The following is a 24,288-nucleotide window of genomic DNA, read 5'->3' on the forward strand; positions in this document are numbered from 1 at the left end:
TCCCTTGATCAGGCAGAGAGCACCACCTCAGGGTGTTTGTTTCCTCTGCCTGAGAGCTAGGTGGCTCACCCTTACTTCTTTCAGGTCACCCTTATCAGAGAGGCCTGTCCCGACTTCTGTATATCACCCCCTCTCACTCCTGTCACTCTCCATTCCCCCTACTTTGTTTTATTTTTCTCAGTACTCAGGAAGTACAAATATAGGATCACTAACATCCTATGTATGTTTGCTTGTGAATTGTTTCCTTGTGTTAAGCCATTTGAGTGCACATTCTCTGGGACTGAGGACTTACTGTTGTATCCCCAGGACCTAGGACCAGTACCTGGCACATAGCTCATATTCATATATTTATTAGATAAAAAAGAAAATCAAGAGCAGGAAAGAGAGTGAGAGGGAGGGAAGGAATTGGATATAGGTCCTACAGGATTTTGCATTCTAAGCAGGGGAATACAAATTTAATTCATTAGAAGGGTTTGAACAGGGGAGTAAGGATGAAAACATTTACTTTAGGGAGATTAATTAGGTGATGATGTATAGGATGGATTTTTTAAAAAAAATTCCATCAGTCCCTCCTTCCTATCCCCAAGCACTATGTAACATAGCTATTTGTGCTTTAAAAAACAAAAAACAGTGAAACTTTAAATTTTGAAATGTTTTGACTCTCAAGAAACTGCTCAAATTGCTAAAAGCAAATTCCCTGTACTTTCCCCCCAATTTGCTCCAATGATAGTATCTTACATTACTGTAGTTCATTGTCAAATCCGGAAAAATGACCTTGGTATAATACTATTAACTCTGACTTAGGACTTAGTTGAATATCATCATACTTTACATACACTTTTGTGTGTGTATGTATATAATTCTAAAATTTTGTCACATGTGTAGAAACATGCTTTTTAATGTTTCTACATCTGATTTTAAAGTTTTTGACCAAGTGTTAGACAATCTCCTCTTTAATAATACTCTCCAGGTTCTTGGCCTCCCACATTTACATAAAAATAAAGTGAATGGCCTGTTGTTTTATTTCTTTATTCTTCTGCCCAGGTGTTCCTTGTAGCCTTTTCTTTCTACAATAAAGACGATTTAAAATTTTTACTTCATCAGTATTGACAAACCATATTATTTATCAGGTCTTATTTTTTTTGTTTGTTTTGTTTTAAAACCAGTGCATTATATTATTATATAACATTTCTTTCTCTTGGTCATTTATGTACTTAACAACCTTCAGATCATTTCTGATAGTAAAATATTTCCAGAAGACTGTTTTGTTTTGTTTTGTTTTTTAAGATTTATATTTATTTGACAGAGAGAGAGTTAGCGAGAGCAGGAACATAAGCAGGGGGAGTGTGAGAGGGAGAAGCAGGCCTCCCGCCCAGCAGGGAGCCCGACGCGGGGCTCGATCCCAGGACCCTGGGATCATGACCCGAGCTGAAGGCAGACACTCAACGGCTGAGGCACCCAGGCGCCCCTCCAGAAGACTGTTTTAACAGGGTTCTAGTTTTTTCCTTTGCCTACCCTACCTTACTAATTAGAAGTATTCTGGTAAGTAATTTACCAAAAATTTCAGAACTGGGAACACTAGTGGGTGGGAATGAGATTAGCTAAATTATTTAAAGTCCTTTATTCATTCTTTTAAAAATTAAACTTCTGATGTTTTTAGATATTCTGCTTAGTAAAAGGCCACTTTATTAATTTTTATATATTGAACATATTTGTCTTTAAGTTATTTACAGACTTTCAAAAACAACGTGTTAATGTTAAAATCTTACAATTTTGCAGCTGTGTTCTATATGTGCTATATATATTTATAGATGTTCTATGTGAGAGAAATATATACAAATATATATAGCACATACATACTTATATGTTGCTGATGGTTTGGGTGATAATTGATGCTCTTCAGTAGGATGCTGGATTAATATGCAGGCCTGTGTGTGACTGCTGAAGAAAAACCAAGGTCTGTGTGAACATACTTGATAAATTTCTTGCAGGTTCTGAGTTGTGTCCGCACAGAATGGGATCCACTGGATATTCGCTTTGGCACCAAACAGCCTTATCAGGTGTTGACAGTGGAGCGCTCCATCAGTGTAGACAAAGAGTCCATGGCTGACAGCTGCATCTACGAATACGTTCGGAACAAAATCCAGTGTATATCAGTAACCAGAATACCACTAAGATCAAAGGCCATTAGCTGCTGCAGGAATGTTACTGAAGACAAACTGATTCTGGGCTGTGAAGATTCTTCAGTGATTCTTTATGAAACTCACCGTAGAGTAACTCTCTTAGCCCAGGCTGAACTTTTGCCTTCATTAATAAGCTGCCACCCAAGTGGCGCCATTCTACTAGTTGGCAGCAACCAAGGGGAGCTTCAGATTTTTGATATGGCTTTATCCCCTATTAACATCCAGCTCCTGGCTGAAGACCGCTCACCCAGGGAGATTCTGCAGTTCAATAAATTCTTTGACATTTCCAGCAGTCTTGTTCAAATGCAGTGGATAGCTCCTCAGGTGGTTTCTCAGAAGCCAGAATGTGGGGACATCTATGATCTCCTCTTCCTCAGGTTTGACAGAGGACCTTTGGGTGCACTTTTGTTTAAACTTGGTAAGTCAAGGAAGTTGGTGAGTAAGTAAATTAAAATGTTTATGATGATGACGTTATGATTAAGAGAATAAAACCATTCTAGAAATGGAGGTTTTCTATGTTATTCCATAAATAGGTTTGCCTTTCAAACATTTCATATAGTTTCTTTTTTTTTTTCAAGTAATCTTTATGCCCAACCTGGGGCTCAAACTCACGACCCTGAGATCAAGAGTCACGTGCTCTACCAACTGAGCCAGCCAGGTGCCCTCATATAGTTTCTTTAAGAAAGCTTTGTGGGTGATTTTCTAAATGTTAAGGAACATTAGATAGTGAAGAATTTGGAAATTGCACTAATTGCCCATTGTGATGCATGAAAAGCTTAAACTTCCACATTTGATACTTTCCAAAATAAATACATATGTGAATATTTTAAAAGTACTTACTATGCCCATTAAAAAGTTCTGTGTTGGGGTACCTTCAGTTAAGGTGGCTCATTCAGTTAAGTGGCTGCCTTCGGCTCAGGTCATGATCCCAGAGTCCCAGGATCGAGCCCCGCATCAGGCTCCCTGCTCAATGGGCAGCCTGCTTCTCTCTCTCTACCACTTGTGCTCTCTTATGCACTCTCTCTCTCTAATAAATAAATAAAAATCTTTAAAAAAAAGTGTTATAGGAATAAAATACTTTTTCTATTAAAAAATTATTTTAGATAATAAGTATCCATTGCTTCCCAGATTGGAATGTGTAAGACCAATATTTTAAAAGAAGAAAAAGCAAATGTTTGGAGAATTTGGGCAGAGAGTTGTATAATTTTTTTTGTTTCCTTTTAGATAAAAATATTGAAAAAGATTTTTCAATATTATGAAAATCATGTATTAATATAGCCCATTTCAACCAGGATTTTTTTTTTTAGATTTTAAAGATTTTATTTTTAAGTAATCTCTACACCCAACGTGGGGCTTGAACTTACAACCTGGAGATGAAGTGTCTTATGCTCTACTGACTGAGCCAGCAAGCGCCCCTCAACCAGGAAACTTTAAAACAAAATTGTATTAGTATGATTTGTCTTTTGCAGTTTTGCCTTCCCAGCTATGCCCTATAATATTCTTTAGGTAGTTTTGTATAACTTAACATTCTTGAGAGAACCTCACTTAAGTTTAAAAACTAGATTTTAATTAATGCCTATTATTACAACTTGAAAACACAGAAAAGTAAATATATTTTTAAAACCCATTACATGATTTGTCTCTGTGATATGAAGTTAAGTTTTTAAAGACATTGAATGAAGTATTTGTTAAATAGCTGTCAGTTTACTTTTTTTTTGTAGTGTATCTACCTCTGAAATTGAACCCATGAAATAAATCTAATTGACAATGACTTGATTAACCTGAAAGATATAATGGATATAACATGAGGGCTATATTCTCTCCCTGTAATAAAAATGCAACTAAATCTATAATATTCATGTTGTCCAAGAAAAGAATGTTTGGAATCTCATTCATTATAAGATAATCCAGTTCTACTTTGCCCAGCTACATGTTTAACAGTTGTATGTCTCCATACACAACACTCATTAAAGTGGATGTTAGCTGTTTTGCATGTCTGTTAAAACACACACACACACACACACACACTCACTCACTCACTCTCTCTCTCTCTAAATTACCCAGTTACCTGTCAAACAAAAGGCTGTCTGCCCACATACACCTAGCTTTTCTTCAGCCCTCCCTTGTGGGCCTATTCACAACAGCTTTGCAAAAAGCACAGCTTTCTCTTCCTATCTCTATCACATTTGCCTTCTTACTAAAGTAAACAGGCTCTCAGTGTAGGGATTTAGAGGGCTTCCTGCTAATTGCCAGCTTGTAAACTTAATTGGACTGTCTCCCTGGGCACTGTTCCTAAATCAATTAGGCAATGAGTTGGCTGTCACCTCTTTTCCCAAGAAGGTCTCTTGGAAGAGAATTATCCAATAGAAGTCAAGCATTCAAATGAAAAGGTGATAACTTCTGCAACTGACATTTATCATTTAAATTTTATTTTCAATATGACTCTTAAGTTTTATGGGATAGGGGAAATTTTACAGACTTACAGACTCTTTAAAAGATCTAAATATGGAGTTTCCCAGAATTAAAAAAAATGTATTATAAGATCAATATTTATTACAGATTATTTTTTCTAGAAAGAGTCGATTCCTTGAAACAGTAGATTCCAACTAACAGATCTTTTTTTTTTTTTTTAAAGAAAACCCTGTTTAAAGAACAGATTTTTCTTAGGTTCTGCTACTAAATACATCCAAAAATTTTAATATACTTCTTGAATTAACACAGTGCTGATTCTGGGCATCCATGTGGAATTTTCATGTATAATTCAAGTTACTGCATATATAAACAGGTAGTTGCATGTGCAGTTTCTCCACTAGGGAGCATTTACGAGATTTTTTTCATAAGCTTGTTATGCAAGCCTTTGGAAAATTTGACATGCAAGGTGTAGCTTAAAATTTAAGAAGCTGACATAGATCATAGTTTAAAATAGAATGCTGTCATGTAAACGTGGCAGTGCCTGGTGCGAATATGCTAAGATTTTTGGAGTTTGACTTTTAGAATAGGTCAGTGTAATGTTGAAGGAAAACTTTGTTCCGAGGCTAGAACTTCCATCCTAAATCCTTATAATCATCACACTAATGTTTTGGGGATTAAAAGGCCATCACTACTGTTAGAAAAATTTGAAGAGCATGTCTTCCTCAGGAGGGAGCTAGAAGTATCATCCTCCCACATGGAAGCCAAGAAGTACTGTTTTATATAAAGCAAAATGTAATCAGATTTCTTTGCTTGGCAATCATTGTCCCATATTTCCACATATGTAGACTGAGATTAACTTTCAAAAGAGGAGTCCCTAATTATATTACAGAGATATTAAAGCTTTTCCATTCTCATCAGTACCTTTTTCAACTTTCACAGCTGTCTTTAAACTCACATCATCAGCTTCCTGCCCTCTCAGCAGAGAGTCTTACCTTTTAATTGGCACTTCATTAAGTTTATTTGCTCCTCACCACCTACCCACCCCCCCAACCAACCACTTATCTTGAACATAAATCTTATCATGAACATAAATCTTTCCTTCTCAGTTCAGTGGAAAAGGAGCCCTTCCTCTTGTCTAAGACTAGTTCCACCACTAGTTCCAGTCTCCATCCCGCTACATTCCTATGGATCCCTTTACTTTGTCACCCTCCCCACTCCCCCATGAATCTTGCTATGCCAGGAGATACAAGCCCAAGTCATACCATAAAACATCTCTCCTTAAAATTGTTTCTCCTCTGTTACTAATCAAATGTTCACCTTCTTTTCATAGACTCACTGAAATAATAGTGAACACTGACTTTCTCTGCTTCTTCACTTCCCATTCATTCCTCACAATATCAAGGTCTGACTTAGATCTTTAGTGTTCTCTGGGAACTGCTCTTGGAAAGGTCACCAGAGACTTCCTACTTGATGCATATATTTCTTTTATGTTACTTGATGACTTTTCAGCCTTTGATGTTTGCTGACCAATTCTGTCACAGAATTCTCATCATACTGCCTTCTGTGACCTGGGATACACCTTTTCATCACTTTTTCATGCTCTTCCTCTGCGTACTCATGAATATGCTGAGGCTCCCCCTAAGGTTCCATTTTTAGCTCTTCTTCCATTTTATACAGACTGAGAATTTATTTCTAATTTTCTTTCTCCCCAAACCTGTGTCTTCTCTTATATTCTCCATTTTGGTGGATGGTACAATTATTCAGATGGAATCCCAAGTCAGAAATCATCCTAAAATTCTCACCCCTAAGGCCATATCCAATCAGTGACCAAGTCCCATCAGTTCTGCCTTCTAAATACTATCAGAAACATCTCTTGTCAGCCTTGCTGTCATGACCTTAATCTCGACCTTCCCTGTTTTTCAAGCAGTGATCAAGTAGTAGTTTTCTGTCTATAATCTTCTGCCTTCCAATCTTCTCATCCCACCCCACAATTAATCCCCTGAACTGCCACCAGAGTCATCTAACTGCAGATTTGGTCATGGATTCTCCAGCTTGAAATCCTTCAGTGGTTGATAAGCCCTTGTCTGTCTCTCAGGCTTCATCTCCCCAGCTGTTTTTGCAGGAGTGTAGCTCCCCATCCATGGCATGTGCTCTCACACTCTCTCCTTCCCATGGTGTTTTAAATAGTATTCCATGCACCTGGAGTGCTCTGACTAGAGCCTGCAAAGTTGGGAAAAGGTTAAATGTTCCAGTGATTATATCAAGCAAGAAATAATTAAAGCTAACCTCTTCCCTCTCACAGGATTTTGAAAATTACAGGCAAAATGTATGTGTGCATGTGTGTGTCATTCTGTCTAAAAAACAAGTAGTATGATTTTTCTCTTAGTATTTTTGTAAGAAGTATATTTTCTTCAAGAGAGTTATTTTTATCAAGCTATTGAAATATACTTTACCCAAGTGGTAATTGGGGGTAACTTACTGCTGGAAAGAAATGTCAGATAATTCATTAGATGCCTGCTCATTTTAAAATTGGATCTCATTTCACTTGAAATGGACTGTTATTTGAGATAGCATTCTGCTTTCTTTAAACTGGAGTGCTGATGGATTTTTAAATCAAGTTTATTGGGGTATAATTTACATAAAATTTACCCATTCCAAATGTACAGTTTAATGAATTTTAACCAATGTATATATTCTCATGATTACCACCAGAACCAAGATATAGGACATTTCTATCACCAAAAAATTCTCTCAACCCCCTTTGCAGCCATTCCCCATCTCCCTCAAAGCTAAAGAACACTGACCTGCTTTCTGTCATTACTGATTAGATTTGCTTTTTCTAAATTTCATAGAAAAGGACTCGTAAAGTAGGTATTTTTTTAAATGTCTTACTATGTTTACTCAGCATTTATCTGTGAGAATCTTCCATATTAGTGTATATATCTGTAAATTTTCCTTTACATTACTGAGTAGTATTCCATTGTATAGATAAACCACAATATTGTTCCACAGGTTGGTAGACATTTGGGTTGTTTCCAGATTTAAGCTGATATCAGTAAAAATGCCAGTGCTTTCGTGTACACATCTTTATATCAATGTATATTTTAATTTCTCTTGGGAAAAATGTAGGAGTAGAATGGCTGGGCCATAGGCTAAGTGTATGTTTAACTGAAGAAGAAACTATTTTGGAATTTTAGTTGCTGTATATCCTAACACTTAGCATTAATGTTCTTTTTAATTGGGAGCACTCTAATGGGTTTGTAATAGTGTTAATTTGCATTTCACTGATGACTATTGGAGTTGAGCATCTTTTTATGTGCTTATTTGCGATGTATCTTCTCTGATGAAGTATGTCTTCAAACCTTTTGCCCAAAAAATTTAGTTGGATTGTTTATTATTGAGTTGTAAGAATTTTTATGTATTCTGAATACAAGTTCTTTGTAAGATACTAGTATTATGAATATTTTCTTCCAGCTTGTAATTACCTTTTCATTTACTTAACAGTGTGTTTTGAGTAGCAGAAATTTTTAATTTTAATGAAATTCAATTCTTAAACTTTATGACTTGTGTTTTTCACGTACTATATGAAATGTTTGACTAACACTGTTTTCTTCTAGAGGTTTTATCGTTTTAGCTCTTAGAATTATGTTTATGGTCTGTTTCAAGTTAATTTATTGCATATGGCATGAGGCATGGATTGAAATTAATTTTTAAATATGAATATTCATTTGTCCCAGACCCAACTGTTGGAAAGACCGTCCTTTCTCCATTGAATTGCCTTGACCATGTGTGTATGTTCCTATGAATAGACTCTCTTCTCTTCTACTAATCTATATGTCTGTACTTAAGTGAGTACCACACTGTCTTAATTACTGTAGTTTTACTATAAGTCTTGAAATCAAGTACTGTTCTCCAACTTTGTTCTTCTCTTTCAAAATTGTTTTGGCTACTCTAGATCCTTTGAATTTCTATGTAAATTTTAAAACGAACTTGTCTAAGTTCTTCTTTGACTTCCTGGTTGACCCAAACATTCTTGAGCAGAGTGGTCTTTAGCTTCCAAGTGTTTGAATTTCTGCCAGATTTTTTCTTGTGATTGAGTTCCAGTTTTAAAACATTATGGTCTGGGAGTATGCAGGGAATAATCTCAGTCTTTTGGTATAGGTTGAGACCTGATTTGTGACCGAGTGTGTGGTCTATTCTGTAGAAAGTTCCATGTGCACTCGAGAAGAATGAGTATTCTGTTGTTTTAGGGTGGAATGTTCTGTATACATCTATGAGGTCCATCTGGTCCAGTGTGTCATTCAAATCTCTTGTTTCTTTGTTGATTTTCTGCTTAGATGATCTGTCCATTGCTGAGAGTGGAGTATTGAGGTCTCCTACAATTAACGTATTGTTGTCACTATGACTCTTTATTTTGGTTAACAGTTAGCTTATGTAGGTGGCTGCTCCCATGTTGGGGGTGTAGATACTTAAAATTGTTAGATCTTCTTGTTGGATAGATCCTTTAAGAATGATAGAGTGTCCTTCTGTGTCTCTAACTACAGTCTTTAGTTCAAAATCTAATTTGTTTGATATAAGAATTGCTACCCCAACTTTCTTTTGATGTCCGTTGGCATGGTAGATGGATCTCCATCCCTTCACTTTCAGTCTGGATGTATCTTTAGGTTCAAAATGAGTCTCTTGTGGACAGCATATGGATGGGTCCTGTCTTTTTTATCCAATCTGCAACCCTGTGACGTTTTATGGGAGCAATTAGGCCATTCACGTTGAGAGTGATTATTGAAAGATATGAATTTATTGTCAAATAATCTTCGACAAAACAGGAAAAAATATGCAGTGGAAAAAAAACAGTCTTTTCAATAAATGATGCTGGGAAAATTGGACAGCCACATGCAGAAGAATGAAACTCGACCATTCTCTAACACCATTCACAAAGATAAACTCAAAATGGATGAAAGACCTCAATGTGAGACAGGAATCCATCAAAATCCTAGAGGAGAACATAGGCAGTAACCTCTTTGACATCGGCCACAGCAACTTCTTTCAAGATACATCTCCAAAAGCTAGTGAAACAAGCAAAAATGAACTTTTGGGACTTCATCAAGATAAAAAGCTTCTGCACAGCAAAGGAAACAGTCAGCAAAACAAAGAGGCAACCCACAGAATGGAAGATATTTGCAAATGACACTACAGACAAAGCACTGATTTCCAAGATCTGTAGAGAACTTCTCAAACTCAACACCCAAAAAACAAATAATCAAGTCAAAAAATGGGCAGAAGACATGAAAAGACACTTCTCTGAAGAAGACCTACAAATGGCTAACAGACACATGAAAAAATGTTCATCATCATTAGCCATCAGGGAAATTCAAATCAAAACCACATTGAGATACCCCTTACACCAGTTAGAATGGCAAAAATTGACAAGGCAAGAAACAAATGTTGGAGAGGTTGTGGAGGAAGGGGAACCCTCTTACACTGTTGGTGGGAATGCAAGTTGGTACAGTACTTTGGGAAACAGGGTGGAGGTGCCTCAGAAAATTAAATATAGAGCTACCCTATGACCCAGCAATTGCACTACTGGGTATTTACCCCAAAGACACAGATATAGTGAAAAGAAGGGCCATATGCACCTCAATGTTCATAGCAGCAATGTCCACAATAGCCAAACTGTGGAAAGAGCCGAGATGCCCTTCAACAGATGAATGGATAAAGAAGATGTGGTCCATATATACAATAGAATATGACTCAGCCATCAGAAAGGATGAATACCCAACTTTTACATCAACATGGATGAAACTGGAGGAGATTATGCTAAGTGAAATAAGTCAAGCAGAGAAAGTCAATTATCATATGGTTTCACTTATTTGTGGAACATAAGGAATAGCATGGAGGACATTAGGAGAAGGAAGGGAAAAATGAAGAGGAGGAAATTGGTGGGAGAGATGAACCATAAGAGACTATGGACTCTGAGAAACAAACTGAGGGTTTTAGAGGAGAGGGGGGTAGAGGGATGGGTTAGCCTGGTGATGGGTATTAAGGAGAGCCACGTACTACATGGAGCACTGGGTGTTATATGAAAACAATGAATCTTGGATCACTACATCAAAAACTAATGATGTATGGTGGCTAACATAACAAAAAAAATAAAATATAATAATTAAAAAGTAAAAAATAAAACTAGTCAGTTTCATAAAAACACTTGAAATTTTGATTGGGATTATGTTGAATCTATAGTTCAATTTGGGGTAGATGACAATTTAACAATATTGAGTCTCTCAGTCTATGAACACATTATCTCTCTGTATTTATTAAGATCTTTTAAAATTTCTCTCAGCAGTGTTTTTTAGTTTTAAGTGCAAAGTTCTTATATATATTTTGTTCATGGTTTTGGGTGCTACTGTATTTTTACACTATACACTAAAATACAGTATAGTATTTTTAATTATAATTTTAATTGTTCATTGGGATTATATAGAAATAAAATTTTAAAATATTGACCATGCAAGCAGAGAAAGACAATTGTCATATGGTTTCACTCATACATGAAACATAAGGAATAGCACAGAGGACCATAGGGGAAGGGAGGGAAAAGTGAAAGGGGGGAAATCAGAGAGGGAGACAAACCAAGAGAGACTGTGGACTCTGGGAAACAAAATGAGGGTTTCAGAGGGGAAAGGGGTGAGGGGATGGGGTAGCCGGGTGATGGGTCTTAAGGAGGGCATGTGTTGTGATGAGCACTGAGTGTTATATGCAACTAATGAATTGTTGAATGCTAATCAAAAACTAATGATGTACTATATGGTGGCTAACTGAACATAATAAAAAAATAAATAAAATATTGACCATGTATCCTGCAACCCTGTTAAACTCATTTCTTAGTTGTAATATTTTTGTAGATTCTTTTTTTTTAAATTTTATTATGTTAATCACCATACGTTACATCATTAGTGTTTGGTTTAGTGTTCCATGATTCATTGTTTGCGTATAACACCCAGTGCTATATTCAATCCGTGCCCTCATTAATACCCATCACCAGGTAACCCATCCCCCCCTCCCCTCTAGAACCCTCAGTTTGTTTCTCAGAGTCCATAGTCTCTCATGGTTCGTCTCCCCCTCCGATTTCTCTCCTTCATTTTACCCTTCCTACTATCTTCTTTTTTTTTCTTTAGGACTTTCTGAGATGACTATGATGATGGCAATTAAAAACAGTTTTACATCTTATTATTTAACCTCTATGCCTTTTATTTTGATTTTTTCCCTTATTATATTAGCTAGGATCGCCACTACAGTATTAAATAGAAATGGCAAGAGAGGATATTCTTGCTTTGTTTTTTATTTTATTTTATTTTATTTTATTATGTTATATTAATCACCATACATTACATCATTATTTTTTGATGTAGTGTTCCATGATTCACTGTTTGCATATAATACCCAGTGCTCCATTCAGTATGTGCCCTCTTTAATACCCATCACCAGGCTAACCCATCCCTACACGCTCCTCCCCTCTAGAACCCTCAGTTTGTTTCTCAGAGTCCATAGTCTCTCATGGTTCGTCTCCCCCTCCAATTTCCCCCACTTCATTTTTCCCTTCCTACTATCTTTTTTTTTTTTTTAACATATAATGTATTATTTGTTTCAGAGGTACAGGTCTATGATTCAACAGTCTTACACAATTCACAGCGCTCACCATAGCACATACCCTCCCCAACGTCTATCACCCAGCCACCCCATCCGTCCCACCCCCCACCACTCCAGCAACCCTCAGTTTCTTTCCTGAGATTAAGAATTCCTCATATCAGTGAGGTCATATGATACATGTCTTTCTCTGATTGACTTATTTCGCTCAGCGTAATACCCTCCAGTTCCATCCACATTGTTGCAAATGGCAAGATCTCATTCCTTTTGATGGCTGCATAACATTCCATTGTATATATATACCACATCTTCTTTATCCATTCCTCTGTCGATGGACATCTTGGCTCTTTCCACAGTTTGGCTATTGTGGACATTGCTGCTATAAACATCGGGGTGCACGTACCCCTTCGAATCCCTACATTTGTATCTTTGGGGTAAATACCCAGTAGTGCAATTGCTGGATCATACAGTAGCTCTATTTTCAACTTTTTGAGGAACCTCCATACTGTTTTCCAGAGTGGCTGCACCCGCTTGCATTCCCACCAACAGTGTAGGAGGGTTCCTCTTTCTCTGCATCCCCGCCAACATCTGTCATTTCCTGACTTGTTAATTTTAGCCATTCTGACTGGTGTGAGGTGGTATCTCATTGAGGTTTTGATTTGGATTTCCCTGATGCCAAGCGATGTTGAGCACTTTTTCGTGTCTGTTGGCCATTTGTATGTCTTCTTTGGAGAAATGTCTGTTCATGTCTTTGCCCATTTCTTGAGTGGATCATTTGTTCTTTGGGTGTGGAGTTTGGTAGGTTCTTTATAGATTTTGGATACCAGCCCTTTATCTGATATGTCATTTGCAAATATCTTCTCCCATTCTGTTGGCTGTCTTTTGGTTTTGTTGACTATTTCTTTTGCTTTGCAAAAGCTTTTTATCTTGATGAAGTCCCAAGAGTTCATTTTTGCCCTTGCTTCCCTTGCCTTTGGCAATGTTTCTAGGAAGAAGTTGCTGCAGCTGAAGCCAAAGAGGTTGCTGCCTGTGTTCTCCTTGAGGATTTTGATGGACTCCTGTCTCACATTTAGGTCTTTCAACCATTTTGAGTCTATTTTTGTGTGTGGTGTAAGGAAATGGTCCAGTTTCATTCTTCTGCATGTGGCTATCCAGTTTTCCCAACACCATTTGTTGAAGAGACTGTCTTTTTTCCATTGGACATTGTTTCCTGCTTTGTCAAAGATGAGTTGACCATAGAGTTGAGGGTCCATTTCTGGGCTCTCTATTCTGTTCCATTGTTCTATGTGTCTGTTTTTGTGCCAGTACCATACTGTCTTGATGATGACAGCTTTGTAATAGAGCTGGAAGTCCGGAATTGTGATGCCACCAGCTTTGCTTTTCTTTTTCAACATTCCTCTGGCTATTCGGGATCTTTTCTGGTTCCATATAAATTTTAGGATTATTTGTTACATTTCTTTGAAAAAAGTTAATGGTATTTTGATAGGGATTGCATTAAATGTGTAGATTGCTCTAGGTAGCATTGACATCTTCACAATATTTGTTCTTCCAATCCATGAGCATGGAATGTTTTTCCATTTCTTTGTGCCTTCCTCAATTTCTTTCATGAGTATTTTATAGTTTTCTGAGTACAGATCCTTTGCCTCTTTGGTTAGATTTATTCCTAGGTATCTTATGGTTTTGGGTGCAATTGTAAATGGGATTGACTCCTTAATTTCTCTTTCTTCTGTCTTGTTGTTGGTGTATAGGAATGCCACTGACTTCTGTGCATTGATTTTATATCCTGCCACTTTACTGAATTCCTATATGAGTTCTAGCAGGTTTGGGGTAGAGTCTTTTGGGTTTTCCACATAAAGTATATTATATCATCTGCAAAGAGTGAGAGTTTGACTTCTTCTTTGCCTATTTGGATGCCTTTTATTTCTTTTCATTGTCTGATTGCTGTGGCTAGGACTTCTAATACTATGTTGAATAGCAGTGGTGATAGTGGACATCCTTGCCGTGTTCCTGACCTTAGGGGGAAAGCTCTCAGTTTTGTTTCTGATCGTAGGTAGAAAGCATTTAGTTTTTTCACTATAAGTTTTATGTTATTAGGTTGAGGAAGTCCCCCTCAATTCCTAGTTGCCTGAGATCCATTATGTTGAGTAGATATTGAATTTTTTTCAGATGCGTTTTTTGCATCAGTTGAAATGATTATATGTTTTTTCTGGTTATATGGTGAATTATTGATTAGTTTCCAGATGTTTCAGTGGCCTTGCATTTGTGGGATAAATCTCTCTTGTTCATGATATATGATCTTTTTAATATATTGCTGGACTTGGTAATATTTTGTTAAGGTTTTTGTATCTGTTTATGGGAGATATTGGTCTGTAGTTTTCTTTTTCTTTTCCTGTAATTTTGCTGTCATTTTTGATATCATTGTAATGCTAACATCATGAAATGAGTTGACAAGTGCTCCCTCTTATATTGTAAGTTGTGGAGAGTTGATATTATTTCTTCTTTTGATGTTTGAGAAAATTCACCAATGAAGGTATCTGGGCATGCAGGTTTTGTGTGTGTGTATGTGCACATGCATGCATGTATATGTGTATAAAGGTTCTTTAACTATGAATTCAAATTTAAATAGCACAGAGTCAAATTATTTATTCCTTCTTGAAAGAGCTTTGAGAGTTTGGATCTTTCAAAGAATCCATTTCATTTAAATTATATTTATTTGTATAAAGTTATTCATATTAATCACTATTATTTTTTAATGTCTGTAGTTCTATAGTCTTTATTCTTAATTGTGGTAAGTTGTGTCTGCTCTCCTTTTTATCAATTTAGGCAGATGTTGGTCAATTTTACTGATCATTTCAAAGAACCAGCTGTTAATTTCATTGGCTATTATTTATTTTCTCTTTCTTATTTTTATCATTTCCATCCTTCTATTTACTTTAGGTGTAATTTGCTCTTCTTTCCTTCGGTTCTTAACGTGGAAGCTTGGATTGTTGATTTTAGATCTTTCTTCTTTTCTAATTAAAACATTTAATGCTAGAAATTTCCCTGTAAGTACTGCTATAGGTACATCTGACAAATTTCAATGTTATATTTTTATTTTTATTCATTTCAAAATATTTTTTAATTTGTTCTGTGATTTCTTCTCCATTTTTATTTATCTTTTTAGTAATCTCTACCCCCAACATGGGGCTGGAACTCACAACCCTGAGATCAAGAGTTGTATGCTCTACTGACTAAGCCACCCAGGTGCCCCTGTGATTTCTTCTTTAAATCATACTTTGTTTACTTGTTTATTTACAATTTTATTTATCCGAGAGAGAGACAGAGAGATCACAAGTAAGGTGAGGGACAGAGGGGGAGAGAAAGGGACAAGCAGACTTCCTGCTGAGCAGGGAGCCCAATGTGGGGCTCCATTGCAGGACCCTGAGATCATGACCTGAAACCTGAGCCAAAGTCAGATTCTTAACCAACTGAGCCACCCAGGCACCCCTAAATCATAATTTTTTTTAAAAGAATGTTGATTAATTTCTAAATGTTTGGAGATTTTCCAGACATCTTTCTGTATTGATATCTAATTTAATTCTCTTGTGGTCAGAGAACCTACTCTGTATGATTTCAAAGCAAGTAAATTTATTGAGGCTTTTTTATCCCCCTAAATATGTCCCATCTTGGCTGACAGTCTATGTACATGTAAAAAGAATGTGTATTTTGCTGTTGCTGGGTGAAATATTTTATAAATGTCAGGTCAGATTCATTGATAGTGTTTTTCAAGTATTTTCTATTTTTGCTGATTTTGTTTACCTGTTCTCTCAATTAGTGAGAGAGAAATGCTGAAATCTCCAATTATAATTGTGGTTTTGACTTTTTCTTCTTTTAGTTCTATCTCTTTGCTTTATTATTTCAGAACTCTGTTATTAGGTACATTTAAGATTGTTATGATTTTTCATGAATTTTCAACTATTATAAAGGTATGGAATTTTAGTTTAATTCATTTTTATTTCAGCATTTTTAAAAGTCTTGCTGTCATCTTTTGGCTTGCATGATTTCAGAAGCAAACTTTGCAATTTTTCATATCTTTGTGTGTCCTTTTCTTTGGAACAATTATTTATAAATACAAATATTTATTATAAATATATTATAAATAAATATAAATAAAATATATTATAAATAAATATAAGTAAAATATATTATAAATATATATAAAATAAATACAAATAAAGAACAATTTGATTGTTCCTTCTCTTGCTAGAAGTATTGCTTAGGGTATAGATGGAGTCAACAGATTTCAGATATTTTTGCTTTCCTGTAAAGTTCCTACACATTAATATCTACTGCCAAGGAACCACCCTGATTTATGAGGGCTTCCAGTGCTTGACTGCAGGCTCATGAAGGCTTTTGGATAGTACCATTCATTGATTCTACCAACACAAAAAGAATAGTGAGGTTTTATTGCTTAGTATAGTCAGGGGAATTTCCCAGATTCCCTTTCAAGTTGAATTCTGTCAGAGATAGCACAAATTCTCATTTTGATGTGACTTGAAGTTAATATGAAGAATTTTGGCATCTTTGTTATGAACTAATGTACTTTTTAAAATCCTAAAACCTGTAACTATTGCAGTTAAATGATGATGATGACAGTAATAAAAAGAATTGCAGTAATATTTTGTATACTTTACAGCTTACAAATCATTTCACATACATTTTCTCATTTAGTTTTATGATTATTTGTATTGAGAAGTTTTTAAAGACTCACTCTAATCAGTAAACATTGGCTAAAGAAAAAAGATTTTATAGCCAGCCATTTTTGAAATATTAGGGGGAAAAAAAAAAACTGCTCAAAAGCCCTAATACTTACTGTCATTTAATTACACAGAAATTCTTAGTTTCAAATGAGATCAAGCATATATAAAAAATGATAAAATAAAATTAGAACAAAATGACCCACTTTTTTTTGTAGTTTTGTTCCTCTAAGATTAGAAGTGGATTTTCTTTCATTTTAAGAGGGTAAACAAATGTGTTTATATTATACCAAGAATATTTCAAAGTAAATATTAGTTGTGAAGGGTATCACTAGCAGGATTAATACTGATCATTTCTTACTTCAGTAGAAAAGAATAGTCTTGGGGCGCCTGGGTGGCTCAGTCGTTAAGCGTCTACCTTCGGCTCAGGTCATGATCCCAGAGTCCTGGGATTGAGCCCCACATCAGGCTCCCTGCTCTGTGGGAAGCCTGCTTCCCCCTCTCCACTCCCCCTGCTTGTGTTCCCTCTCTCACTATGTCTCTCTCTCTGTCAAATAAATAAATAAAATCTTTAAAAACAAAACAAAACAAAAAAGAATAGTCTTTAAATGCCAATTTAAGATAAATTGGTATGTGGTATCTATGAAAAAATTATCAATGGAGAGTACCCATTAATAAAACAGACTTAAAAGTATTTATATAGTTATATTTATCATGGATATTTGTATTTACTCACACCCACACCAAAGTATGTGGGGCTGACAACTAGAAACAACTTAGAACTGATGAAGCTGGTCAATAAGAATTGTGTTCACATCAAAAACCTGTCTTTAAATCTATACCACAGGGGCCCAACAACTGATGAGAAAAATAGAGTTAGCTATTGTGGTCTCCCTAAACATTCTTCTCATGTTTATGCATTTTTAGTGTAAGCAGTTTGATTATGTGGAGTGTAAATTAATTAATGCTGAATGATAGGCATGAGATAGACGGAGTTGGTTGGTAGCTGGTATTTAAAATGAAGATTTAACCACAGAATCACTACTGGCCTTGCCAATCCCACATTTTTAGCACTTATGCAAGAAATGATTACTGTTTTTTTTCCTTTATGGAGGTATTAACTCTGTTTTTGTTAGTCTATTTTTTATTTTTAAAACAATCACTTGGTTTTACTTTTTTTGTGACAGGTATCTTCACACGAGGACAGCTGGGCCTGACAGACACCATTTTCCATCACATTCACTGTGATGAGATCTATGAGGCAATAAACATCCTGAGCGGTATGAACTGGGACACTCTGGGTCACCAGTGCTTTATCAGCATGAGTGCCATTGTAAACCATCTTCTTAGACAAAAACTCACTCCAGAGAGAGAAGGTCAGCATGAAATATATTTCATAAATGGATTTTGTATATATATGAAGTACATTTTATTGAGTCAGTTATCTTTTGAGGATTTCTTTGAGTTATGTTATTGGAGATTGAAAGACAAAAATGTTAATGCCCTATTAAAACTGACAAGATCAGATATTAAATAATAATATGGTACTTTAGAGTATTTGTCAATATAAAGAGTAACATTTTTCTATGTATCTATGTTGGAACTCACAATGCAGTCATTGTACATTTCAGTCTAAGTTCATGTGTGGAATATGCTCAAATTTCAAACTTTAATCAAGAATTTCATGTACTCTTGGGGTATCTGGGTGGCTCAGTTTGTTAACTGTCTGACTCTTGATTTCTGCTCAGGTCATGATCTCAGGGTGGTGAGATGGAGCCTGGTGTTGGGCTCCACACTGAGTGCGGAGTCTGCTTGTCCCTCTGTCTCCCCCTCTACTCCTCCCCCTGCACATGCACACACACTCTCTCTCAAATACATAAATAAATAAATCTTAAAAAAAAAAAAAAGAATTACATGTATTCTCTAGGGTCTGGTATACAAAGGGCCCCAAACAAAAGTCCTTATTCTTCCTTCACTTTATTCATAAATATTTTTCTCTCCCATCCCAAGTCTTTTGTCCAGAGAATAGTCCTTACCACTGATTTTGTGTGTGTTTGTGTGTCTTTGTGTGTGTGTATGTGATAGAGAGAGAGAGAGAGAAAGATTGAGAATTGTAGCTCAGCCAGCTGCTCTTTGTTTTCATTCTAACTGGTAGTTCTGATACCCCTCTGCCTGCTTGATTTCTCTACTTTCCCTCAGCAAGTCATTCTGCCCATAGAATCTCAGATAAGACACTGTTTTGTCTCTCTCTCTCTTTTTTTTTAAGTAAGCTGTACACCCAACATGGGGCTTGAACTCATGACCCTGTTATCAAGAGTTGCATGCTCTACCAACTGGAGCCAGCCAGGCACCCCTCAGATAGGATACTGTTTAAAAAAAGGGGGGGGGAATAATGTGCCACATAAAATAATGAAAATCATTTTTATATTTGTTAATTATCCAGTATATGTTATTTTTATTGTAAGTTATTTACTTAATGTAAAATGCACCTAAATGTTCTTGCACTTGTATCTTTATTTCAAATCTTTGCAAGAATCATTGACATTAATGATAAGTCCTAGCCAATGAGAAACTTTCCCTAGGTAATTTACAAGATAGAGAAAACAGGAAATATGTCAAAAGGTCTTTGCTGGAGAGCTTTTTTTCCTACTATTTTCTTTGAAAGTTTATAGATTTTCTTACTCCATTTTATTTTATTTTATTTTTTTAAAGATTTTATTTATTTATTTGACAGAGAGAGACACAGTGAGAGAGGGAACACAAGCAGGGGGAGTGGGAGAGGGAGAAGCAGGCTCCCTGCTGAGCAGGGAGCCCGATGTGGGGCTCGATCCCAGGACCCTGGGATCATGACCTGAGCTGAAGGCAGACGCTCAACCGACTGAGCCACCCAGGCGCCCCATTCTTACTCCATTTTATTACATTTCCAAAGTAAACACGGTGTTTAGATAAAATTCTATACATAACCTTCACTGTAGTCATTTTAGAGGGCATGTTCCTTCAGGAAGTTCACATCATGGGACTTGTACCAACTCACAGGAGGCCCGCAATAAATATTTATTTAATGTTAATTGAATGTGCTTTTTGGAGGTAGTCCAATCCATCTATGGAGGGTCCAGTATTTCTACAGTGAGAAAATGCCTAGCACAGACAGTGCTTGGCCTACTGTAGGTACTCAAAGAATATTAGTTAAAAATAAAAAGAAGAGTATAACTTCAAAATGTTAGATATTACTGTAATATGTCTGCCTACAGAGTTATCTCAAGTATTTATTTCTTATATCGGTACACTCTCAAGCTTAGGTACATAGTAGGAAAAAAAAGGCAGAGTCCATAAAGAAAGCCTGTTATGGTATACACAATCTACATGAGATCCTAAATTTACAGTTGGAGAATTGTAGAGAAGATAAAATACTGACTGTCACTCAGGACACTGAGAAATTGCTAGCACCTTGGTGAATTTGTGTTGTAAGAAAGATTATTAGGGAATTCACAAATGGGCATTATCAGATTCTTGCTTTAATAAAAGATATTTTCAAGGAACCATTTTGGGAAGATAGGGAAATAAAAAGCTTGTATGATACCACGCTATTAAAACACTTGCATGATACTGGGTTATCAGAATATGTACATTTTAAGTAGGTGTATGTGCTATTCCCCAAGCAACTGTAAAATGCATATCTAAAACATTCAGAATTCTTCTCTTTTGGGATTTATTCTATCTGAATCTAACAAATTTGACATAGTAATTTGTTTTCCTTTTATTAGTGGAACCCAGTGAGCTCTTTTATTTGTGGCTGTGTTGTGGTTATCTTTGAGATCTTCATTTCTGCCTTATACATCAGGCTGGGCTATCTAATGAATCTGTAACTGTGCTGGGAGTTATGAGTATTCCATGTAGACTCGAACATTTCAGAAGTACATGCTGTCAAGAAAACAAGCAATGGCAAGAGGATCTGGCTTGTTTTCACAATAGCATTGCTGTATTCAATTTTAATCTAAATTGACTGCTGCTTTGAAAGAAAATACCCCTAAAGTTCATCTTACTTTATTGTCTAGATTTGAGATTAAAAAAAAAAAGAAATTACTAACAACTTAGCCAAGTCCATAGCAATTACTCTGATGAGGTATTTAATACTTTCAAACCTAAATATGCCTAAAACTAAAGAGTTTTGCTAAATAAGGAATCGTTTATTCAATCCAGCGCTGGTAGCATAAAAATCAATGGAGTCTTACTGTGAACTGTAGTGTTCTCATACAACTCTCAGCATTACTGTAATTATATAACTTCTAGGTATTTCCGGGAGAAAACACAACCCCAAAGGCATGGCTTGGTAAAATCATGAAACAGGCAAAATGTGCCTTTTTCTCCCAATCTCTAGCCCTCTGGTTTATCAAAACTTGCTCTCCAATCCTTTTTACCTAGGAAGGTGTCAGTTGACCAAGAGGGGATTAGCATGTCATCCCTCCCAGGGGTATTAGCTTTCACACTTGGACAAAACCAACAATCTTGTTTTTTAGGATGAGAAGGGAAGGCATGGGGACTTTCACTGTTTCTTTAAAATTATCTTAGAAAGGTATTATTACTCCAATAGGGCTATTTTCATTTGTATTATTTCAAAAACACTTCTACTATTTATTTCAATTCCCAGTGTAAAAGTTTGTTTTCTCCTTTCAGTTAGAGTAAATGTTGAGCACACTGTGAGTTGATTTTACTGGAAATACTAGTTCAAACTGTGTTACTTTGATGAGTCACTGTTTTAATTATCCATTTGTGGTGAGAGGTTGGTTCATTATGGATTTCTTCAGTTTTGACAGCTTTTTGTTGCTCAGAGTCATTGTCAGCTTTGCCTCAAGTGAAAGTTTATACACAGGTTTGTTTTTGTACCAACTGTCATATTTTAATTTTATCTTTCCTGCAACAAGCTCACATTTCATCCAAGTTTGCAAAACCTGACTGACTGCAAACATGAGTATTCTGTTGTAATTGAAGGAGTTTCACTTGTTTTAGTGCTGCTATGTTTGAATTCCACAGCACAGCTTGAGGCAAGCCTTGGAACCTTTTATGCTCCAACAAGACCACTCCTGAATACAACTATATTGGAATATAGAGACGAAATCAGCAAATATGCAAGAAGATTCTTCCATCACTTGCTCAGGTGAACAATATCTTGGAATTGATAAGTGTCAGACTAATTACCTATTTAATGAGTCATTTTCTTTAATTAGAATATTTCATAATATGGCTGTTTTCTAATAGTCCATTTCCTAAGAAAAAAAAATCTTGATATTCATATTTATTTAATTTGTTCTTGTTTTCCTTTTAAGGAATATATTTGAATATTGTTTAGGGCTTTTACATCATCAGTACATTTGAATATAACTTCCCCTTTAATATGAAAGCAAACAATACTATGTAAAGTCAATTTTTGGGGGGTAAAGTCAGTTTTAAAGTATAAACTTAATTGTGCTCTTAGCACTAGAGAAATATTTTAGTTTTAATTGAAGCTAAAAATATGAATGTGCTATAAAGCTCTGAGACAGTCATTGGTTTGCTTTACTTTCAGAATTACTGTAGAAAGATTTGTCCATTGTCCTCTCATATAATGTGGCAAGTTCCTAGTCTCACTGTGCCTCATTTTCTCTGCTTTAAATGGGTATAATATATTTCTTTAATCTTAGGGATTATATGAAAAATTAGATAATAATGTCAAGAAATCACTCTGAGTAAAAGACTATAGAAGTTGAAGGGCAAGTACATATAGCATATTCCATATACATAAAGTTCAAAAAATGGATGGATGGATGGAAGGAAGGAAGGTGAATGGATGGAAATAGATGGATGATGGCTAGATAGTTTAGGGATACATATAAATGTGTCAATGCTATAAATAAAAGCAAGGAAGTGATTAGCACAAAATTTAGGATAGTGTAGGGTGAGTTAAGAGAAATATGATAGGAATAGGCACATGGGAGCTTCCAAGGTATTAGTAATGTTCCATTTTTTAAGATGAGAGGGAATTATATCAGGGTCCATTAAAATTATTATTCTTTTAATTGAATATACATGTTGTATACTTTTATATATGATGTGTTTTATAACAAGAAGTAATAGAATTACCAACTTCATGTACCAAAAGGAAGTATTAGGTCTAGTTGAATGTAGAGTTTTGATTTCATTTATAATCTGATATAGTTCTTTTTAACTCTTTCAAGCAATTTCATGTATAGTCTCTCCTTTTTTTTCTCAGAACAACTCTGTAAGAGGGTATTATCATTTGACAAATAAATAAACTTTTAAGTGGCACTTTAATCTTTACCCATCAGGGAAACCTTTGGAAAACAGTCTTTTTAGAAACTAAGAAATGTTAATATATTGCTTGAATTACAATCTGTGATTGAATCTTGCCTTTTTATCTGAATGACTTTAGCATATTTCAAGAAACTCTTCATACTGAATGAGGCATTTTTCTACATCTGCCAAAAATACTGGGGCTGGTGTCACATTTATTTGGATGTAGGGCTTTGTTCTTTGCCCTGACTATATTTTGTTTTCCTTGTTTCTGGGGAAAACTAATGAATTCACCTCCTGCCTGAAGAGCCCCAAAAGATTAATTTGAATGAAACAGATGTTTTGGAGGCATATTCTTGGTGGCCTCACTGTCTGGCTTCTCTGACTTTATGCAGTGATTTAGTTGTGCATGAGCCTTACATTTCATAATGCTGGGCCCTAGGATGCTCATATCCTGCTGATATTCACACATTCTACTAATGTGCAATTTTTTGTTCATTAATTTTTTCCTCAAATGCAGTATACTTTCTAATTATTTTTTGGAATGTATTTTGATGAGGTGACTATTATTGTTGTTGTTGTCATTATTATTAGACTTTAGCTTTTCTGTGTGGTTATACCTGAAATTGAATGTTTTTCCTTGGGGTGTACTGTGTTTTTCACGTTTTCTTTTTTGCATGCTTTGCAATTATTTCAGTTATAATGAGTGTTTATTAGTTCTTTTGACAGTAGGCCATGTATAACATTATGAAAAAAGAAGAGTAAGTTTAGAAGAAATTAAATGAAATAGCTTAAACTGGAATTATTTTTTTGTTTAATCTGCTGCCAAGAAGTTCTCCTACTTAGGGAAAGAGGAGCAGGCCAAATACTTTTTTGTATTTGCAGAGTGCTAGAACTGCATTACAACCCACACCTTGTCTAGCCAGTATAATACTCTAAAAAAGTTATTAGATAATGGAATAAGTCCTAAACAGTAAAGACCATCATAAAGAATTTTAAATTAAAGATGAAGAAAAGAGCACCATGCA

The 24,288-nt window shown here is 35.6% G+C and overlaps 1 protein-coding gene across 13 annotated transcripts in view; it reads left to right on the top strand.

Moving 5' to 3' along the window:
• The window catches only part of WDPCP (WD repeat containing planar cell polarity effector), a 476,454-nt gene that overhangs the window by 167,423 nt on the left and 284,743 nt on the right, over positions 1 to 24,288 (top strand). For all 13 annotated transcript variants that reach the window (XR_004678560.1, XM_035001441.1, XM_035001442.1 and 10 more), the window contains 3 exons: positions 1,992 to 2,601; positions 18,160 to 18,348; positions 22,004 to 22,127. Coding sequence is in view for 12 of the 13 variants with exons in the window: in XM_035001441.1 (XP_034857332.1) it covers positions 1,992 to 2,601; positions 18,160 to 18,348; positions 22,004 to 22,127 (923 nt within the window). In the remaining variant the exon portion in view is untranslated. The remainder of the gene's footprint in view (positions 1 to 1,991; positions 2,602 to 18,159; positions 18,349 to 22,003; positions 22,128 to 24,288) is intronic.

The sequence above is a fragment of the Mirounga leonina genome, unplaced genomic scaffold (assembly GCF_011800145.1).
Source record: "Mirounga leonina isolate KUSES-001 unplaced genomic scaffold, KU_Mleo_1.0 Mir_125, whole genome shotgun sequence".
Taxonomy (NCBI): Eukaryota; Metazoa; Chordata; class Mammalia; order Carnivora; family Phocidae; genus Mirounga; species Mirounga leonina.